At 43.1% G+C, this 18,924-nt stretch overlaps 1 protein-coding gene across 1 annotated transcript; it reads right to left on the bottom strand.

Moving 5' to 3' along the window:
- Positions 1 to 4,120: 4,120 nt before the first annotated feature.
- Positions 4,121 to 17,048, bottom strand: LOC111855002 (ankyrin repeat and SAM domain-containing protein 6). Its single transcript, XM_023833568.2, has 16 exons — positions 16,427 to 17,048; positions 15,433 to 15,953; positions 14,039 to 14,083; positions 12,457 to 12,661; positions 10,974 to 11,080; positions 10,738 to 10,886; positions 9,716 to 9,956; positions 9,454 to 9,503; positions 7,938 to 8,144; positions 7,328 to 7,496; positions 7,064 to 7,239; positions 6,421 to 6,607; positions 5,968 to 6,035; positions 5,627 to 5,743; positions 5,407 to 5,503; positions 4,121 to 4,726 (listed from the first exon to the last, which is right to left on the bottom strand). Exons 1-16 carry the CDS (start codon positions 16,750 to 16,752, stop codon positions 4,677 to 4,679), a joined length of 2,715 nt encoding a protein of 904 aa, XP_023689336.2. The 5' UTR covers positions 16,753 to 17,048; the 3' UTR covers positions 4,121 to 4,676.
- Between the last annotated feature and the right edge of the window lie 1,876 nt (positions 17,049 to 18,924).

Below are 18,924 nucleotides of genomic sequence, written 5' to 3'. Positions count from 1 at the left end.
CTCTGAAATAAATTTGACCCTAGTGACCAAGTCCAAGCAAACTGGTCATTCCTGCCAAAAATCCTGAAAATCCTACATTATCCTGTTGGCATAACGCACAAAGGAGAATGAAGCTCTGTCTGGCTGGTCAGACCTGTAAGTGAGACAATACTGGAACCCGAATCACCAGCTGCGTATGACATAAACTTGAAAATCTATAGTAGTTTTATAGGTGCTGTGAAAGGCACTCCAAAGTCAACATACAACTCTGCATCTCCTGATTTTCAGCCATATTAAAAGGTTATTTATAGCTATATGGATGAGCGTTGAATGAAGTTATTGTACGCATTTAATACCTCTGTTTACACAAAATGCTTATATATTCAATTAAGCCCAAGGCTGCACAAGTTATATGTTGGTGCTGTTTGTCAGTTTGGTTTAAACAGTTTATTTCATTTATTAATAAAAGGACATGTTGCCATGTCTAGCAGTGGCACCAGAATTGTTATACCTCCTTACACATGGAAGCCCAGTTTGCCTATATGCGCTTCTTATTAGCACTGTTGCCAACTCCTCAGCAAGGAAAGTAGCTATTGGCTGTCCCAGTAGTCGCTATTAGTCACTAAATAACGCCATCGCCTCATTTGCATAATTGTGTAATTGTAATGGATGCTGTAGGAGAGAGGAATAATGTCTTGGGAGAGACAAAAAGTGATTAAAACACCCTAAATACGTTTAGAACTACAAATGAACTTTCCTCTGTCGATTTTTGTTTTATTTTATATCACAATAACAACCCTTCTCCTTTATCCGGGCTTGGGACCGGAAAAATTGACCCAAAAGGGACACTCTCGCGGAGTTACTTTTATTAAGTTTGCTTAAGTGTACAAGTCACAGTAAACAAGTGAACAGTTAAGATTTTTAATCATAACATTTTTTTTTTATAAAATCTACATTAACAATCTAAACGGACCAAAAAATGACAATAGAAAAAAAACTGTCAATGGCAATGTGAGAAAATGATGCACATCTCCTGCTCTGATTGCAGCTGGGCGGGGCTACTGCGCGAGGACTGTCCGCCTGTGAGTGCTTTGGGACGGGAGAGGAGCCGACAGCAGCACCCGCTGCTCGGTGAGAAGAGTAATGAATGATACGTGCTTTCACGTCAGAGTCTCCAAAAGTCTCCAATAACACCAGAAAAAGTAGCTAGATTTGTCGCTAGTCGCTTTTTTGAAAACGAGTCGCTAGAGGGGTCTAAAAACTGGCTAAATATAGCGACAAAGTCGCTAAGTTGGCAACTCTGGTTGTTAGAGCAAATGTCCACAAGAAGGCGTGGCAGTTCCAAACGGGGAAGCAGCAAAGCAGTGACGATAGAATGATTGCTAAGGAGCCCTGATCATACTGGTTTTTGTGAGCCTCATTATAGGCTGAGCTCTACAACAGAACACTGCTAACCTGCACTGTATGACACGTGGTTTGAAATCAGTGTTGAAATGGACAGGTCCAAAGCTTGTGTCCATTGATCATTAGAATCTGCAGCCTGATTAGATAGATAGATAGATAGATAGATAGATAGATAGATAGATAGATAGATAGATAGATAGATAGAAAAAGTAGACAGTGTAAAATACAATATATTATGCACACCTAATGCTATGAAATCCTGCTGCTGTATTTATTGTGTTTTATTCTCTCGAGGCACAGCAAACAAGCTGCAATTAAAAAGAATTCTAGTTCCCTATACAGGACGTATGAAACACTGTATTACCTTTGTGGAAGTTAAAAGTCACGAGTCTTAGACCAGTGACAGGTTCTACTTCTATACTGATGGATACTGCAGTCATCGGGAAGCACTGTCAAAGTCACTCAGCATCTCCAAGAACAGGGAACATCAACATTATACACACTTACAACAAAACACTTCCTCTGCGTTCACCAGGTACTTGCCTTCTCTGGAACCTTCCTTATTTGTTCTGCTTAATTTCTATTGGCCAGTTGCACACCATTCAAACATTCCTCGCGTGTGAAGGTAACGTTCCGGATTTCTCACGACTTTGCACTTTTCAAATTAGATTAAGACAACCTCTTTGCACAAAAACAAGTTAAAGTAAAACACACATTTCATATTACAAATCACAGCAAGAAAACATACTCATTAATAACAGGATGCATTTTTTCTTTGAAGCCATTTAATGTACGCCACCCACAAGTGAGGCCGATACCTTTATAATGTACACATTCCCAAACCTGAACTGTGGTAACTTTTAAAGTGTATATTTAGTTTTAATACCCAAATATCATTTCATTTATTCTTTACTCCCACACCTTCAAATTACTTGTCTATGGTGTTCTTGGGATGCTGCTTTTATATAAACCTTAAGCAGTACCTAAGTGATACTGCACCACCTAGTGGATAACAGTGGTATTAACGCTTACCGAGCATCCGCAGAAATATTCAATAAAAGGTTTTGTTAAATTTTGCGATATTAGCCGCTCTTGATTTCTCCAAAAGATTTTATATACTCATATTTGGTTCCTTATAAAATCGTAGTGTATCTCTAGAGTCTAGGGTGTCTGATTTAATTTTGGTTGCCCCTGGGTTGGTGTGTCAGTTATTCTGTATTTCGCTGGGAAGCAAGGCGTTCGCAATGATTTCCCAGCCTTCGTTAAGTGCGCTTGTACAGTGGCTTGTACGGAAGGGAAGTGCAGACGATCTGTTGCTTTCTACGTCACACCTGCTACAGGCCTATTTACTCGGTTCCCAAGCATTCGGTTTTCTGGTAAGCCACTTTATTTGCCATTTTGTTGTCATTCCAAAGTTTCACCATCTACTCGAAGTTTACAAGGAGGACACATGTGCACTAAAGTGACGGGTTAAAATGACCTTCAGTGCAACGTTGTTTGACAGATGCGCATTGGTTGATGAAAATTATTAGTGAAAATGTTACTTGGGTACGTAATAATCCACATTTTCCAGGTACCATGTGCGAGCTATACTAGGAATATACTAGGTTTGTCGCTGGTTGGAATAGGCCTATATGTATTCTGTAGCCTATGTGTTTTTAGTGATCAGTCATTATGTCACTTATGTAGGCCTATTTGCATTATGGAATGTTTTACTATAAAAAGTAGGGCAATGAACGCGTAAATTTCACGTTTATAGGTTGTGTGTGTTCAGTTTCCCCAATTGTCGGCCTACAGTCGTTCATTGGTATGTAAAGTAATTAATGAACTGCTGGTCTTTTGATCAGTCTCACGTGTGACGTTTGATATGATGGATCGTAAATGCTGATTACAATTTTATCTATAGCTATTAAAGCTACTACAAAGGAACTAGCAACCTCAATACCAAGAGTTTGGATCAGTTCAGTATTGACGTGCTCTGGCAAACTGAAGAGCCGCAGGCTTTCAAGGAGCTCTGGTGTAAATGACTAAAATATTAAGCTGACTCAAACCTCTAAGGGCTCCAGAAGGCGAACTTGGGTAAATTATGTGGTTTACAAAGGGGAAAAAACGATAACTCCTGTACGCAGGCTTTAAGCGGATGAAAAATAGGCAGAAAGACAAAACATTTATTCTACTTTTGAGGTTTGGGATTTCGTAGAGGAAGGTCGAAGAGAGCACGGTTTTCAGCAAATCCTCCGCAACAGACAGTAGGAGATCCGTTCCTGACTCTGTTTTTTCATTGCATCTTGACGGCATTAGTCATATTTTCCAGCCTTCCCGAGCTTATAAAAACACAGATAACGAAGTTACTATCAGCTTGTTGAAATAATATGGTGCAGATCACGGGTCAAAAGGTATTACCGCAACACACGGCTGGGTTTCAAAACCGCAAAATCACAACCGCATTTTACATAACAATGTCTCAGCACATTATTAACCAAGAAAAGTCTTTTCATGCCTATAAATGTGTGCACTGCTATTTTACTGGTAAAAGTAACTTTTCGACCGCTAACCGCTGGTTGGCGATGCTCATCAGTAAAAATGAATCTGCGATTAACCGTTTTACACTTCAATATTTCTGGAAAATATCCGTAGCCTATTAATAAACATTAAGCACAGATGTAGGCCTGGTTAAATTCACTGCTTTTCATAAACAATCTTTGAAAAGCAATATGCCAAAAAACTGCAGGTGTACAATTTTCCAGTATTTTTTAATATTATACACTTTTCATAATACACTGCTATTCATCATATAACAATTATTTCATTTAAATATAGCAAAATTGTACACCGGTACTATTATCTCCAAATCAAGAGTAACTACAAATTTGCAGAATATAGGAACAGACTTATTTGTCATGGCTTAATAATGTGTGTATATATTATATATACGCAAAAATTAATCAGATGAAATAAAAATGATATAGCGGCTTTGTGATAACTCTTCTTCTCAGTAAGTGTGCCGTTTGGCGACACCGGCCAGAGAGATTAAGGGGTTTCTTCAGTCAGCCTCACAGTCGCTCCTCCTTCCCCAGGACGGCATCGGAGGGCCGCGGTAAAGGCGTGTGCGGCACATCGGTGATGCGCTCTTGTCTGCGGGTGTCGGCATCTGGGCTGCAGAGTTTTCGGGCATCGCCACGCCGGTCGCCGATATACCGGCGTTCAGGAGCATCGCCTCTTTCCCGCCTCCAGGCGCTCAGTCTCCCGTTACTGGGGTTTTCCGACAGCTTTCCCTCGGTGACCGGCCTTCACTACCTCTTGTTTGTGGTGCGCACCTGCTGTCTCACCCAGCCTGCTGGTGCTGGACAAAATACATATATTTTTTTAAATAAAAACATTCTGTTTCCTGGCATATGTTATTACTTTTTGGTAACGCTTTATTTTAAGCAGTCATTATACTACATTACACATTCCTTCATAATGCATTATACAGTACTGCATTCATTTGGTATTATAAACATGGCTATAACTATTTATAAAAAGGCATATCATCATAGTCATGTACTCTATGCATTATGAATGCTTTATGAAGCTCTCATCTATAATTCACTATAAATATCTTCATAAAGCAGTACAAAGCATCCTTAATGCTTATACCAACCACTATGATGCATTATTATGAAAGTATTTATAGAGTATTAAAAATGCATGGGAAACATGGGTACAATGTGTTAACATTTTTTCCAAATAAATATTTATAGCCATGTTTATAATACTTTATGACTGTATTACAATGAATTATAAGAACAGTTATTTGGCTTTATGAATATGGGCTTAATACAAAGTGTTACCCAATTTTTATAATGATGACTATTTCAGTAATTGTATGGAAAAACTCCACCAAAACTATTAGCAACATCACTACGACTAATAATAATAATAATAAACCTGACATAATAGGAGTAACTAGGAATATAATTTTGACTGTCCCCATTCCAGTATGATGATGGTATTATCTTAAGGTCACATGATCTTACTCACAACGTGGGTATCCAGGAGGGCGCGGATTGCTAGCGCTGCTCCCAAACGAGGACTGGAAGTTGTGGATGGTTTCCTGTAGGATCTGCCTCTCTCTGCCCTGCAGAATTCACACAGAGAAACACCGGAGGGGACTTCCCTTGGTCAGAGGCCCCCATATTTAATTACCCCATGCTTCTCCACCCACCCACTGAGGGGTGGTCAGGGGTCTGGTGGTCCACACCTTTCCGGCGTTCAGCTCCGAAATGGCGGCCAGGATCTGCTGCCGGGGCCCGTCCGTTTTAATTCCCAGCTCCTTTAAGTCCCCATCGGTCAGTGTGAGGAACGCCTCCATATCCACCTGCAATGACACAACGTGCCCTTTGGTCCAGAGTCGGGATCCGCAGGAGAAAACCAGCACCATATTGCATGTAATAGCTTCTCACTGCTACATTCATTCATTCTGATAGGTGTCTGATACAAATCCATTAAAGAGAACAACGGCATCGGTTGCAGTATTATTTTGTGAGTACAACAGTAGACAGAGGCCAGATTTGTGGTAGGCAAAGCAGTCAATTGGCTGACCTCTTGTTCTTCAAAAATTGGCTGGTATTTTTCCAGGGAGAGTTTTTTCAGAATGCTTGACAGTTCATCTGCAAAACACAGTAATAATAATAATAATAAAATGGTAAGAGTTTTAGCCAAAAAGAGCATAAAAAGTATTAGCGATTGGAACAAATCACTGCAAGAAATCGGGGCAGCTGTTTCTTGTGTGATATCGGGCAGGAGGAAACATAATGGGGAATGAGGTCCAGTATATCTTGCTCAAGCAGAAATTACAACGTGAATATTCTAGCTCCTGTATCTAAACAAGCAGAGCATCGCACTAACACAAAGGTCATGGGTTTTAATCCCAAGAAGCACGCATAAATTATAACCCCTCTCTGTAAGTTGCTTTGAATAAGCGCATAGGATAATTGAATTAAATGTAAACGAACAAGGATGCTATTACAGCGCCCCCTAGTGGTGTAGCCTCACCCTCATCGGTGATAGTGCCACTGCTGGAACCGCCGCTGCTCTTAGACCGGGGATGTGAAGAGGTGGAGGATAAGGAATCCCCGGCTGGGAGCTTGGGGGTCGGGGATGGGGAGGGAGTCAGGGTAGGGGAGGTGCTCTTTGAGGTAGAGGAGTTCCCAGACTGGGGCCTTTTCTTCAGGTCTATCTTCTGCAACACGAGAAACAAACAAAAAAAAACAGCATAGGATGAGGGATGGTCCAGAAACACGGGGGTGGGCACCATGTGCCTGAAATCGAAATAAAAAGATTACACAATGTGCTGACAACAGATTTAACTAAAAAAATAAAAATGCAGTGCCAATGTTATTATAAAAGTCTTATCGGAGAACCACAGCTCTTTAAAACAAACAAAAAGAGTTGGCTTTGAACCTGGGTCAAAAAGAAATTTACTACCATCTGCCTTTTCCACATAATAATAATAAAAGCAAATAGTTATCATAACCTCAACCCACCGACCAAAGCCCAGAATCAGATCTGGTTTTCCATCAAGCCCAGGACCTCAGTGTTAATCCCACAATCTAACAGCGGTGTCTAAATCCCCTCTTATATCTAACAGGAGAGCGTGGGGAGCTGGGGATTAAGGAGCCCGTCTGGAGTGCTTTACCCTCCTAGTGTGAACGTCACTGGCCACCAGGCTGCGGGTGCTGTGAATGTCAGGGAGGGTGACGTCAGGCGCGGGAGGGGTCGGCGTCTCCATCGCGGGAGGCTTCTGTTCAAGCAAGCCGGCGGCCTTCTTCCTTTGGGCTACAATCTGGGATAGGACGTTGTCTGTGCTGCCCCCTATGGGTGGAGGAAGGGAAATACATTCCGCTAGCTTTACCTCTCAAGCTGAAAATATCAGCCATATGAAGCGAGAGAGGGGCCTCACCAGAGCGGTTGTGAGGGTCGGCGCCATGCCGGCTTACACCTGCCACACCGTTGGACCCCCCTGAGGAGTGTGGGGAGTAGCTGAAGTTCCCCGAGTTCGAGGGAGACGCGGGGCCCTTTGTGATGCTGGGGAACTTGATGGACCTCGTCACTGCACGACTGACGGATGTCTACGACACCCAAGGGGAAGCAGATAGTCACATGGGGTGCTGATCTGAGGCCCTAGAAAAAGCTTTTTTTTTTTAACGTGCCCCCTCAACACTGTTAATGTAGAGAAGAGCATTTCAGCAACATAAAAGGGTAAAAATGTACAAAATAAAAACTTTTGGAGATCAAAGTTGAAATAATCTTTTGAGAAAAAAAAGTTGAAATGAACTCAAGAGAAAGAGAAGTGATTGTGACCAATGTGTAGGAGGTGAATCTTAAAAACTCTTATAATTCTTTTCTTTTAGGTGGCCATAATTATTTTCTATATATATAACTTCAGTTTCCCAGATAAATTAAATAGAGAACTTACAGTAAAATTTATACAAAAACTTTTACAACATCCAGAGTTTTGAACCTATGACATTCTGGTGTTAAGGAGCTGCCCTACCCCGCCCCGCACTCACGATGTCGGAGCTGCCGCTGCTGTTGAAGTTGCCTTTGCTGGGCCTCTGCGGCATGGGAAGCCCCCCCCTCGACTCTGCCTTGCCTTCCTTGGGGGTACGGGAGCGGTCCGAGTTCCACGGCTCGAAGCTGGACGGCGGCAGGAAGGGTGGGATCACTGCCTTCAGCTTGTCACTGGGGAGCCTCGTCAACGGGGCACCGTTTCGGAGCTGCAGTGTGGAGAGATGGTGAATGTACAGTAAGGCATTGGTTCCCAACCCTTTTTGCCTTTGACCCCATAGACATTTTTTTTTCTAGAATTAGTTTTTGATCTAGTAGCCAGATTAGTGCACAAAGTCACATTTTATTTCCCCTGATCACGCGTACAGTTAGGCGAGCTTGTCTTTACAAGGCTGAAGGTGATCGCGATCATTTTATTTGAACTAATTTATATTTCTTGATATCAGGTTTTTAAACAGACTTTGCAACGAGGACTTGTTTGGTCTGTTTCCGACGGCGCAAGACCGAACCAATTCCATGTTACAGATGTAGCAACCCCTTTCTTGGGCACAAGCTGCAGCTTTTCTCCTGTCGTTGCCATGTTGTTTGTGAATCTGCTACAGTGTTTGGGTGCGCCGTGCTAATTTACCCGTGAAGATCGGTACGTCGCATTAGTTCCGCTTTTGGCACTCGCGTGTAAAATATGTAATAAAATTTATTTTCATAAAAACACATCGTCCTGAACTGTAAATTCGAATTAATCGATAAAATCAATGTATCGCCCACCTCTAATTGTATGTGGTGTTTTAATCATAATTTTTAAAAGAATAATCATTAGTTGAAAATTTTTTTTTCAATTACTATACATTTCAGGGGACCCCATTTGAATTCCAAGCAACCCCACATGGGGTTTTTACCCCAAGGTTGAAAAACACTGATGTAAGGAGAAATAAGTGAGGGAACGAAGCAGGGATGCTTCAGACCATTAATGGATCATGGTTATATGTCTAACAGGTATTTCATGTTTAGTGATGGCCAAATTCATTTTCATGAACCATTTGCTATATTTTTTGACTCCACTAGATGGTGCACTCTGTTCAAAAATGTCTCAAAGCATGCCCCAAAGCCAACCAAGAGTGCCATGGTGTGGGGTCAAAAATACCGCAAATAGTTCATGAAGCTTCACTTGGCCATCAATATTTACTTTACATCTTATTTATTTATGATAAATCGACATACAGTTGAGAAATCAGGGTGAGACAGTCCCAGGAGAAATTGGGGGTTAAGGAACTTGCTGAAGGGCTCAACACTCTAGCAACATTGGGATTTCAACCAGTGACTTTCTTATAACAGGCACAGTACCCTAACCCACTAAGACACACACAGCCATTGCTTTATAAATGTTATTTTTTTAACACGTGCCCTGGAACTTCATCTCTAGCAACAACACAAACCAACTCGTTCCAGTAGCCAAACCCCTTATTTTTTTCTTGCAAACTCCCAGACATCACCCAGTTCCACTGGAGGCTGCACCCATACCATGGTGGTTATGAGAGAGTCCTCCTTCTCTGTGCTGCTTCTGCCAAGCCCTAAAAAAAAAAAAAAATTAAGGAATGAAGGCAAAATTAAATAACACCATAATTCAACATTCTGACATTATTCAGCTCAAGAATCTTCAAATTTAATTATGTCTAATCCGACATTGTGAAGTATTAGTTTTAGATGAATTATATGCCACTTGTGGAGATCTCTGTGCTTATGAAGACGGCCTGGCCTCTGTCCATGGCGTCCCACTGCTCACCGCTGTCCTTACTCTTGGAGGTCCACGCCGTACCGAGGTCGATGCTCCCCAGGCTGGGGGGTCGTGTTTCTGTTCTGCACGGGCCGCTGCTCCGCCGATCCGCCCTCATGGTCGACTCCAAGCTATCTGGGGTATCTGTGCCGCCTGGGAATGGGGCCAGTCGATTGGTGGACAGACCGTGCCGCAGGGTCCTGGTCAGCTTCAACCTCCGGAAGCGGTTGGACATGCGGCTCCACCAGGACTGTGGGCGACACAGCGGGCAGAGGTGAGAGAATATTGCCATGGGAACTGGAGAGGTCACTGCTGAAGACCCGGAGATGACGAGAGAACATAGAACAAAACTGTCATTGGTGGCTTGACACTGCTTGATAAAAATATTTTCTGATACTTCAAAGATGTGAGTATCAGGTAATAATTAACCTACATATCTATACAGCATGTGCTTTTATAATTGAGCAAGCAGGGTTAGCTAGTGATGAGCAAATGAAGCTTCATGAACCATTTGCTGTATTTTCTGATCCCACTAGATGGTGCTCTCCATTCAGAAAAGGGCACAAAGCATGCCCCAAAGCAAACCAAGAGCACTATCTAAAGGGGTCAAAAAATACAGCAAATGGTTCATGAAGCTTTATTTGCCCATCACTAGGGTCTGCTAGTGTCCCTGTAGCAATTGGGCATCTGGGTCGTCCTCAAGGGCCGAACAGTGACATCACTCTGCTGATCATGTGATTCTTTTGATCATGTGATTAGTCCTAATCTACAGTGCCACACCAACCTAGTGCGCACTGGTTTAAGGGTCATAGTCAGGTTTGGCAAAAGGTTTTTGTCAAATGAATAGTTAATTTTGGAACTGTCAGTACTAAATGGTGATAGTAAATATTTAAATATAAGAGCATAACAGAGCTTGCTGTGTTTGTTTTGTCTGTGGTCTCACATGCTTAATACATGGACTATTGAAGTAGCTGTCGCTTTTAACAGGCGTAGCATAAAATTCGTCCACACAGCTTCCTGTTGCACTGCACCTTTAAGCCCCCCTTGTCGTCAGGTGGGAAAGGCACATTCAGGCTCTGCCGGCTGCGGGATCGCGCGACGGACGACCTCGTCTTCTGCCGGCCCTTGTCTTTGTCCACCTGCATGCAGACAGAGGCCAACAGTCTCACCAGCTCCGTATCTGAAGGAAGAAAGCAGAAGGAGATTAAAGAACCATTGAGCAGCAGGATGAAAAGCCAGAAACATCATATCAACCATTATTACATACCTGGGTCATTCAGCAGCATGACGAGATCAAAAGCAGTGTATCCGTTTTTGGCTCGAAGATTGACGTCTGCTCCCTGGTTCAGTAGATACTTCACAACATCTTTGTTCCTAGAGAGTAAAGATAGAAACCAAAAATCCAGAAATAACACAATAAAATCCTGCCATAATAACACGTGCTAAGTAAATAAACTCCAGGGGTCTTAAGTCAAAGTGGATACAAGCTACAAGGGTCTTTACTATTAAATAGGTCAGTGTTTAGGAAAATAATGAGAGTGACAATGGTGATGAACATATGAAAAGTACATGAATTTGCCCATATTTAAAACTTTTCAGCAGCAAAACCCACCAGCAGGAGTCGCAATTATCAAATGCCACACAGTATTTCTTATAATAAAGATCCAGCTATTATTGTAGCGATTTTTATTACTTGGGGATGAACAGTCTGGGGGACTGTTGCATCTCCCAGTCTGTTGCACCCTCTGCTGGTAATTCATTGCAAATAACTACTGAGGCCATGGATTAATTCAAATGATAAATTCAGTGACATGCATCCGACATGTATCAGTGACCAATGTATTACTCCCAGTATTTCGAAAATGCTACAAAATTTCAACAGTTACTTTATTTATTGATTAATTATTATTAATATTCTAGTCCTTGGAGAGGTACGTATGTATTTGAAAGTTCAAAGCCACGTCAGAATTTGGCAAGAACTAGGTATGGATATCAATTCATATAACCAGACAGATCTGGAACCAGATAAAATATGATGCGCGCGCACACACACACACAAACACACACACACTACGCATATACTGTATATGTAAATATCATCTCTAGTAAAACTGAAGACATAAAAAAATTAAATAAAAAGTACACAACTTAATATTACAAGGCGTGCATCAAATATGTTTGTGATAAAAATTCTAAAACCCTCCTTAGTGAAACATAATGAACAACTTGCAATGTAGTCTAGCCTAGAGTCCTCTATGGATCTGAAATTTAAGCATATTAAAACTGCCAAGCTTATATGCAATGGGAAAATGCCATGACTGATGCAAAACACTGATGCTTCTTAAAAAACAAAAAGCCAATCAAAAAGAGCCAATGTTCACACTATTATTTACAGACAGGTAGTAGGCTATAATTAGCCTTGTGAAATTCAAGCCAAAACACCAGCATATAAAGATTAAAATTGACATGTTTTCAAGAGGTCTTATACCGTGAAATGCTGCATTTAGAAGATTAACATTAGCCAGCCTAGTTTCATAGCTTGGCAAGGCACAACGACCTGGTAGCACCGTGACCTGTTAGCACCGTATGATAATGATTACAATAAGCCGTTTGGCCTTCCAGTCGTTGCAAACATCACACTGGAACAGTTGCACTTTCAAATGATTTACCAGAAGCTGTTGTGAAAACAATGTTAATAGCAGTGCCAGATGGGTGACTGTGTCACGGCGTCCGCGCAGATGGGCACCCACCCGTGATAGGTCGCCTGCATGAGGGCAGTCCAGCCGTGGACACTGTCCTGCTTGTTCATGTCGCCGTTCTTCTCCACCAGCAGCTGCACCACCCCCAGTTGCCCGCTGACCGCTGCGATCATAAGCGGGGAGGCGCCGTCCGCGTTGGCAGAGTTCACCTGGGCCGGGTCCTCTTCCAAGATCTCCCTCACCAGCTGGGAGCTCCCTATCTCGCATTGGACAGCGGGGAAGAGAGACTGGAATGTTCCAGGCTCCAAAATGTCACCTTTGGTACTTTTCAGAAAGGTTTTTAACTAAAACAGGCTCAGAAGAAGGCCGTTTAACTAGATGTGAACACAACTGTCTCCTAAACAACAAAGTAAAATTTTTTCAAAAAACTGATACAAATACAAAATACAAAATTTCTCTCTAATTCACTCTCTTTCCCTCCATCAATTCGAATTTGGGAGAATTTCAGAACTGGAAAGGTATAAGAGGCAGAGGTCCACAAAGTACAAATCCAGACCAAGATTTTGTTTCAACCAACCAGCTGAGTACTCAGTGACTGTGACTCTTTATGCTCAACTGGTTGGTTGAGATAAAATCTTGGTCTGGATTCCTACTTTCTGGACCTGAACTTTTCACCTCTGACAGATGGGAATTCAGAAAGGACTGGTATCTGGTACCCAGTTGCAAATCCGGACAACTATTAGTAGGGGTGTAACAATGCATCGATTTGTATCAATGTATCGATTAAATGGCAAACGTTCCGGTGCATCGACGTGACCACATAAATGTCGATGCATGCGTTTTTAATTTTCTCGCCTGTTCCAGTATTGTTTTCATGATCCACTCTGACGGACACATGGTCTACACCAGGGGTAGCAATTACGTCGATGGCAATCTACCGGTTGATCGCAATCTACCGGTCGATCGCAAAGGTAGTCTGGGTAGAGGATGGATGATGCGTTCAACCGCGCCAGCTGTTGCAAAACTCTAGACAGCTACTGAGTCGCCAAATTAGCCTCCAAGTTATTTCAACTAAACTTAAGAGAGGGTATAAAAATGAATGGGGGAGCTGGACCAAGTAAGAAGCCAAAAACCTACCACTTCCATACGGAATGGGAGGAGGACTTTTTTCACAATGTCATATTCGAAGCGCATTTGCCACATCTGTACCCCAGAGCTACACTTTTACGCTGTAGGTGGAGGTTTGTAGCATAACGACTGCAGGTGGCATCATGCAGCTGCACCCATTTGTTTCAGTCAGTGGTGTTTGAACAATCCAGTGGCAAGCGAGTAGCGACGACGTGTTACACTCTCCTAGATGGTAAGGTGTTAGAGTGGTGGAGAACTCATCAGACAGAGGTTCCTCTCGTTGCAGACCTAGCTAAGACTTATTTGTGCATACCGGGTACTAGCGTACCTTCAGAGTAGTGCTGTGTCGATAAAATTGATTCTCTGATTCTTTGTAATATGGACTAGATTTTGTTTACAGTTCCCAATAAAATATGATAAAATGCTAATTATATTTGTCTTTGTTAATTCATTGAAATGTAAAGGATTGGGAAAATGTTCTTTGAGCAACGTGCAGCCGACTCACCTAATTTTAAGGCGCTGAATACATCTGGCCTCTTCTTCTCATCAGCTTAAAGGGTTAAAAAAAATCAGACATGGTGAACTTTTAAAGACAAAACTAATGTGCACAAAAAAATATTACTATGTTAATCAGGTCTAAAAAAGTTAAAGCTTTAATGAATCCTACAGTAGTTGATCCAGGTTCTGGGAAAACCCCCTGACAGCCATTTCTAGATAACTGTCCATCAAAAACCAAGCAAAGGCAGAGCTGAGCAGTGTGTGGCTTCAGTGGGTCAGGATGTCACGCCTGGGATGGAAAGGTTGCTGATTCAAATCCCAGGGCTGGTGGACTGATTTCACTGCTGGGCTCTTGAGCAAGATCTTAACCCCAAGTTCTCCAGGGACTGTCTGGCCCATTGACAGGTGTGGAACGACCACTTACACGACCTTTGAGTTAAACCATTAATGCTGTGTTCATCTGTTCTGCAGTTACAATATATTTTAAGCACTTACAGCATGAACATAGGATTATCGATTTCTCAAAAAAATTATGTTCCTTTGGATAAAAGTGTCTGCTTAACTTAATGTATAAACATGCGATACACACTTTATAATCATAATACTATATGGTAGTTCATACTGTACTTAACAGAAACAACTAACAGTAGGACAGCTGGACGCATCATTAAGGGTTTGACTGAAAGGTAATGGTATGCTGTCATTCCACACCTACAAATGCGTCGGACGGCAAATCAAATGCGTAAAGAACGGTGGCGCTACAGTGTTAGCCACACCCCCTTAAAGGGACAGGGGAGGGTGTTAAGTTCATTACTTCCCATCATGCATTTACAACACTGGAAGAAACGAATCGGTAACGGCTATTAGCGGGGTGAGACTTTTCACACCAGCACAAGTAAGGACTTCAAAGAGGCTGAGAGGATCATCTGATCCTATAACTAATCTGTTTGTATCCTTCTCTGTTGTACAAAGTTTCATAAATCAGTATCAAGCCAGGAGGTAGAGGCTAGTATGTGAATCAGGCTATTTTTTACAGAAAACTACAGTGACAGAAAGGACATTGCTAATCAGGATGATTTAATACTCAGCATGATTTAAGCCGAACCATAGTGTCTGGCCTGTTGTAGCTGTGTTTAATCTCTGTAAGAGCAAATTTAAAGTTTAATAAAAAAAAACCCGATGGTACCACAGGTCTACCCGACTCACCAGTTTCATTAACCATGAACAATGTGTCATGTCTGGTGTTAAAGATCGTAAAACTATCTGACTTAAACATGTCGTCATTTAAGTAATAACTGCGAGGGGAGGGCTAAATGCTTCCAGGTGATAGCGTGACGTTTATTCTCGCTTGACCGAATAGCCCTGAAAGCGGAGCAGAACGGTCAGGTTTCGAGCGGTTACCTGACTGCGGCCGCACGGTGGTGACCAAGTCCAGGTAGCTCTTCACGTCCTTCTGCTGGAGCTGGAGGGCGATTTCGAAGGCGGTTTTGGAGAGCACGTTGAGGTGGTCTGGATCTGCACCACGCTCCACGAGCTGCTGGGCTACCCCCACCTTCCCGCTGAGCACGGCCAGCATGAGGGAGCTCCAGCCTGTGGTCCTCAGGCTCACGTTGGCATCGGCGCCCCACTCCAACAGCAGCCGCACGGTGGACTCGAACCCGTGCTGGGCTGCCACCATCAGTGCCGTAATGTCCAGAGGCTCCCGCCCGCTGCTGCCATTGTTATTGTTGTTGCCGTTGCCCTCGGGCATTTCCAGGTGGTCATAGTCATCAACAAAGGCCCCGCTCTCCATCAACAGTTTGACCATGTTGGTATGGCCCCCCCTGGCGGCCATTGTCAGCAGACTGGCCCCCATCCTGTTCTTACTGTTGATCTCCGCTCCGTTTTCCAGCAGGATGTGGGCAACGTTTAAATGCCCAAATCTGGCGACAGAAAAATTGATAACCAGTAAATTGTGAAGCTCAATCTTAAAACACCACAATGTTAAAACACGCGACCGTAACTGCATCAGTGATCGGCTGAGAACAGTAAATTTGTCCGTGCAAATGTAAAGTGTAAAGACACATACGCCGTAATCTAATATAAGAACCACTCGCACCAGACGCTTCCAAAGAATCTGCGATACATCAGCTATAAATTATTTTCATTAAAAGAAAAAAAACACGAAATAAACGACGACATGATGGTCAACAGTCTGTCATCTGTTTACCCACATCTTTCGTCAGACTCCCCATCAGTTTAAATGAGATTTAAAAAGTTTACATTGAGTGAAGTTGGACATTCGTAATTATTACAGTGGCAGAAATGGCAAGTAACAAAGTGGTCCAAGATAGAGTTAACAGACGCACGTCTACGTGCACTTATTTGCGCTGTCAGCAAAGCAGCGGTTCCGCACCTCGCAGCCTGCATGAGCGGCGTCCACCCGTAGTGATTGTGGCTATCCACCGAGGCGCCCTTCCGCAGCAGGAAGCGGACCAGCACCTCATGTCCGCTGGCCGCGGCGAACTGCAGCGCCGTGTTGCCCTCCTCGTCCGTGCAATCCACGGGCACCGGCAGCGCCAGGGATCGGGAGACGCCCGGGTCGCACTCGGAGCCCGCGTCCGTCCGCAGCCGGCCGGACTCGCCAGCACCGGGCTCCAGGATCTTCCGGGCCGCATCGTAGTCGCCTTCATCGCAGGCACGGAAGAGCAGCAGCGAGCTGGCCGGCACACCGTAACTCATCGCCGTGCGATCTCAAGGCTCGGCCGCACTCCTCTCTATCCAGCGGTTTCCATCGTCCCATAATAAAGAGGCATTGCTTTCTAAAACTTTTGTAAGTTTCTAGATCACCCCAATATAACGCACTATACGTCACCTACCACGCATCTCTGACCAACATATAAAGTAGATCAATAAATGTCGTGTATTTCTTTTATTCTAGTGTCTAAGAAAATAAATCCCAGCCGGCGTACATAGCTAAATATCCATGCATCTCCGAAATCTGCTCCCTCAAAGTGCAGGCGCATGCGTGACACGGGAGACGCAGAAAGACCCTGCTCCAGACCACCTCCTTTCTACCGTAAAATTGGACAAAAAGGAGTAGAGAAAAATTTCGCACAGCTGACCGCAAGCACTGGACCGCTACAAATCCGATGCCGTTTATATAATATCTGCGCAATCCGAAATACTGTATATACAATTATCCTGGACCGAAGGTATATCATATAAGAATGTAGAATAAGAATGATAACTCCTAAACAGGGGCGGCGTAAGGGGGAGGAAAGCTAGGACGATTCCAAGGGCCCCTGAGTGACAGGGGCCCTAAAAAATTAGGAAAATAACTGGATTGGTTTGGACTGGGGGGCCTAATATGATATGCTTTCATGGGGCCCAAAATCTCTAGCAACGCCCCTGCTCCTAAATATTCTTTTGCAACAAATAAAGAGGACGGGCACCACGGTGGTCAGTGGGTAGCTTCATGATGTCAAAATATCCATATTATAAACCGAGGTAAGAGTAATGTTTTAAAAGGTCTTGCGTTTGCCGATTCTCTCACCTCTGCTGCTTCTTGTACTGTGCTGGGCAGCCCACTGCAAATCATAATGACCACAATGACCACTCCCCTCTGAGCAGAGGGGGGCAGTCACCCCATCTCTCCAGAGACCCCCATAACTTAATTGTAGAGAGATTTATACAAAATGATCCACAATAATAATTATTTTATATTACTATGACTGGGCAGCACGGTAGTGCACTGGTTAGCACTGTGGCCTCACACCTATGGGACCTGCGTTTGACCTTCTGCCAGGCTTCCATGTGTGTGGAGTTTGCATGTTCTCCCCGTGTCGTTGTGGAGTTTGCATGTTCTCCCCGTGTCGTCATGGGGTTTCCTCCAGTTTCCCCCCACAGTCCAAAAACATGCTGAGGCTAATTAGAGATGCCAAATTGCCTGTAGGCGTGTGAATGAACCCTGTGATGGGTTGGTGCCCCATCCTGGGTTGTTCCCCACCTTGCACCTGGCACCTCAGGGATAGACTCTGGACCTCCCATGACCCTGAATAGGATAAGCGGATTTGGAAAATGGATGGATGGATGGATGGACATTACTATGACGCTGCACTGGATGGATGGAAGGACAGACTAACTTGGCTTATGAACAGACAGCTAGATGAACTTGATATCCTTGTTTAATATTTTGTATTTAATAAAGCAATCTCCCTTCTATACGTAGGCTACCCCGTGGTTACAGGTGTTATTATATAACCATTATGGTTTATGTAACCGTGATTATGGTTTTGCAAATTGTGCATTGCTGTATTCGCATTTCCACTGTCCCACAAGTATTATTTTTTTCTTAACTGGAATGGAGGTGTCATATGACGTGTGTCTCCTGGGACAGGCAAGCCAGGACTGGGAAGTGGTTATGGAGATTGAAAGGATGCTTGTATGTTTCCTATCACTCTGACCAAATAACACACAAAAATGAAAAATGAAATCAATCCTACATTGTCAGAAAAAACCACGGTACCAATTTGTACCATTGAGGGTACAATTACTTGTCAGTGGGGCTGCACCCTCAAAGGTCTGCCAATTGTACCCTACATAAATGTATCTTTTAGTCTAATTTAATGTACAGAAATGGGCTCCGAGGAACATTTTTGTACCATTAGGGGTAGATTAATGTCGCTTGTACTTTGGGGAACAAAACTGTATTGGGGCTTTACCCATTTTCTTGATAGTGTATACATTTTTACTAATCATCTGATATAACAGAATGCTCCTTATTATTTGTGAATAATTTTAAAGATGTTGTCTTTTCCCAGTTACTTAGTTAGGCTAAGTGCACATCTTAGAAACATTGATACAGTGTTACATGAACTATATGAGTGTACTTGCTACAGCAGGATACAAATT

This window comes from Paramormyrops kingsleyae, chromosome 15 (genome assembly GCF_048594095.1).
Source record: "Paramormyrops kingsleyae isolate MSU_618 chromosome 15, PKINGS_0.4, whole genome shotgun sequence".
Lineage (NCBI taxonomy): Eukaryota > Metazoa > Chordata > Actinopteri > Osteoglossiformes > Mormyridae > Paramormyrops > Paramormyrops kingsleyae.
The sequence above is the reverse complement of the archived record's forward strand: the minus strand, read 5'-3'. Positions and strand labels throughout refer to the sequence as shown.

Bases quoted from the DNA above. Each gene is read 5' to 3' on its own strand.
- LOC111855002 (XM_023833568.2), bottom strand. From the start codon at position 16,752: ATGAGTTACGGTGTGCCGGCCAGCTCGCTGCTGCTCTTCCGTGCCTGC. The intron at 8,145-9,453 runs GTATGGGTGCAG...TCCACACTGCAG, and splicing joins ACTCTCTCATAACCACCATG to CTCCGAAACGGTGCCCCGTT. The intron at 5,504-5,626 runs GTGTGGACCACC...TGAATTCTGCAG, and splicing joins CGGAGCTGAACGCCGGAAAG to GGCAGAGAGAGGCAGATCCT.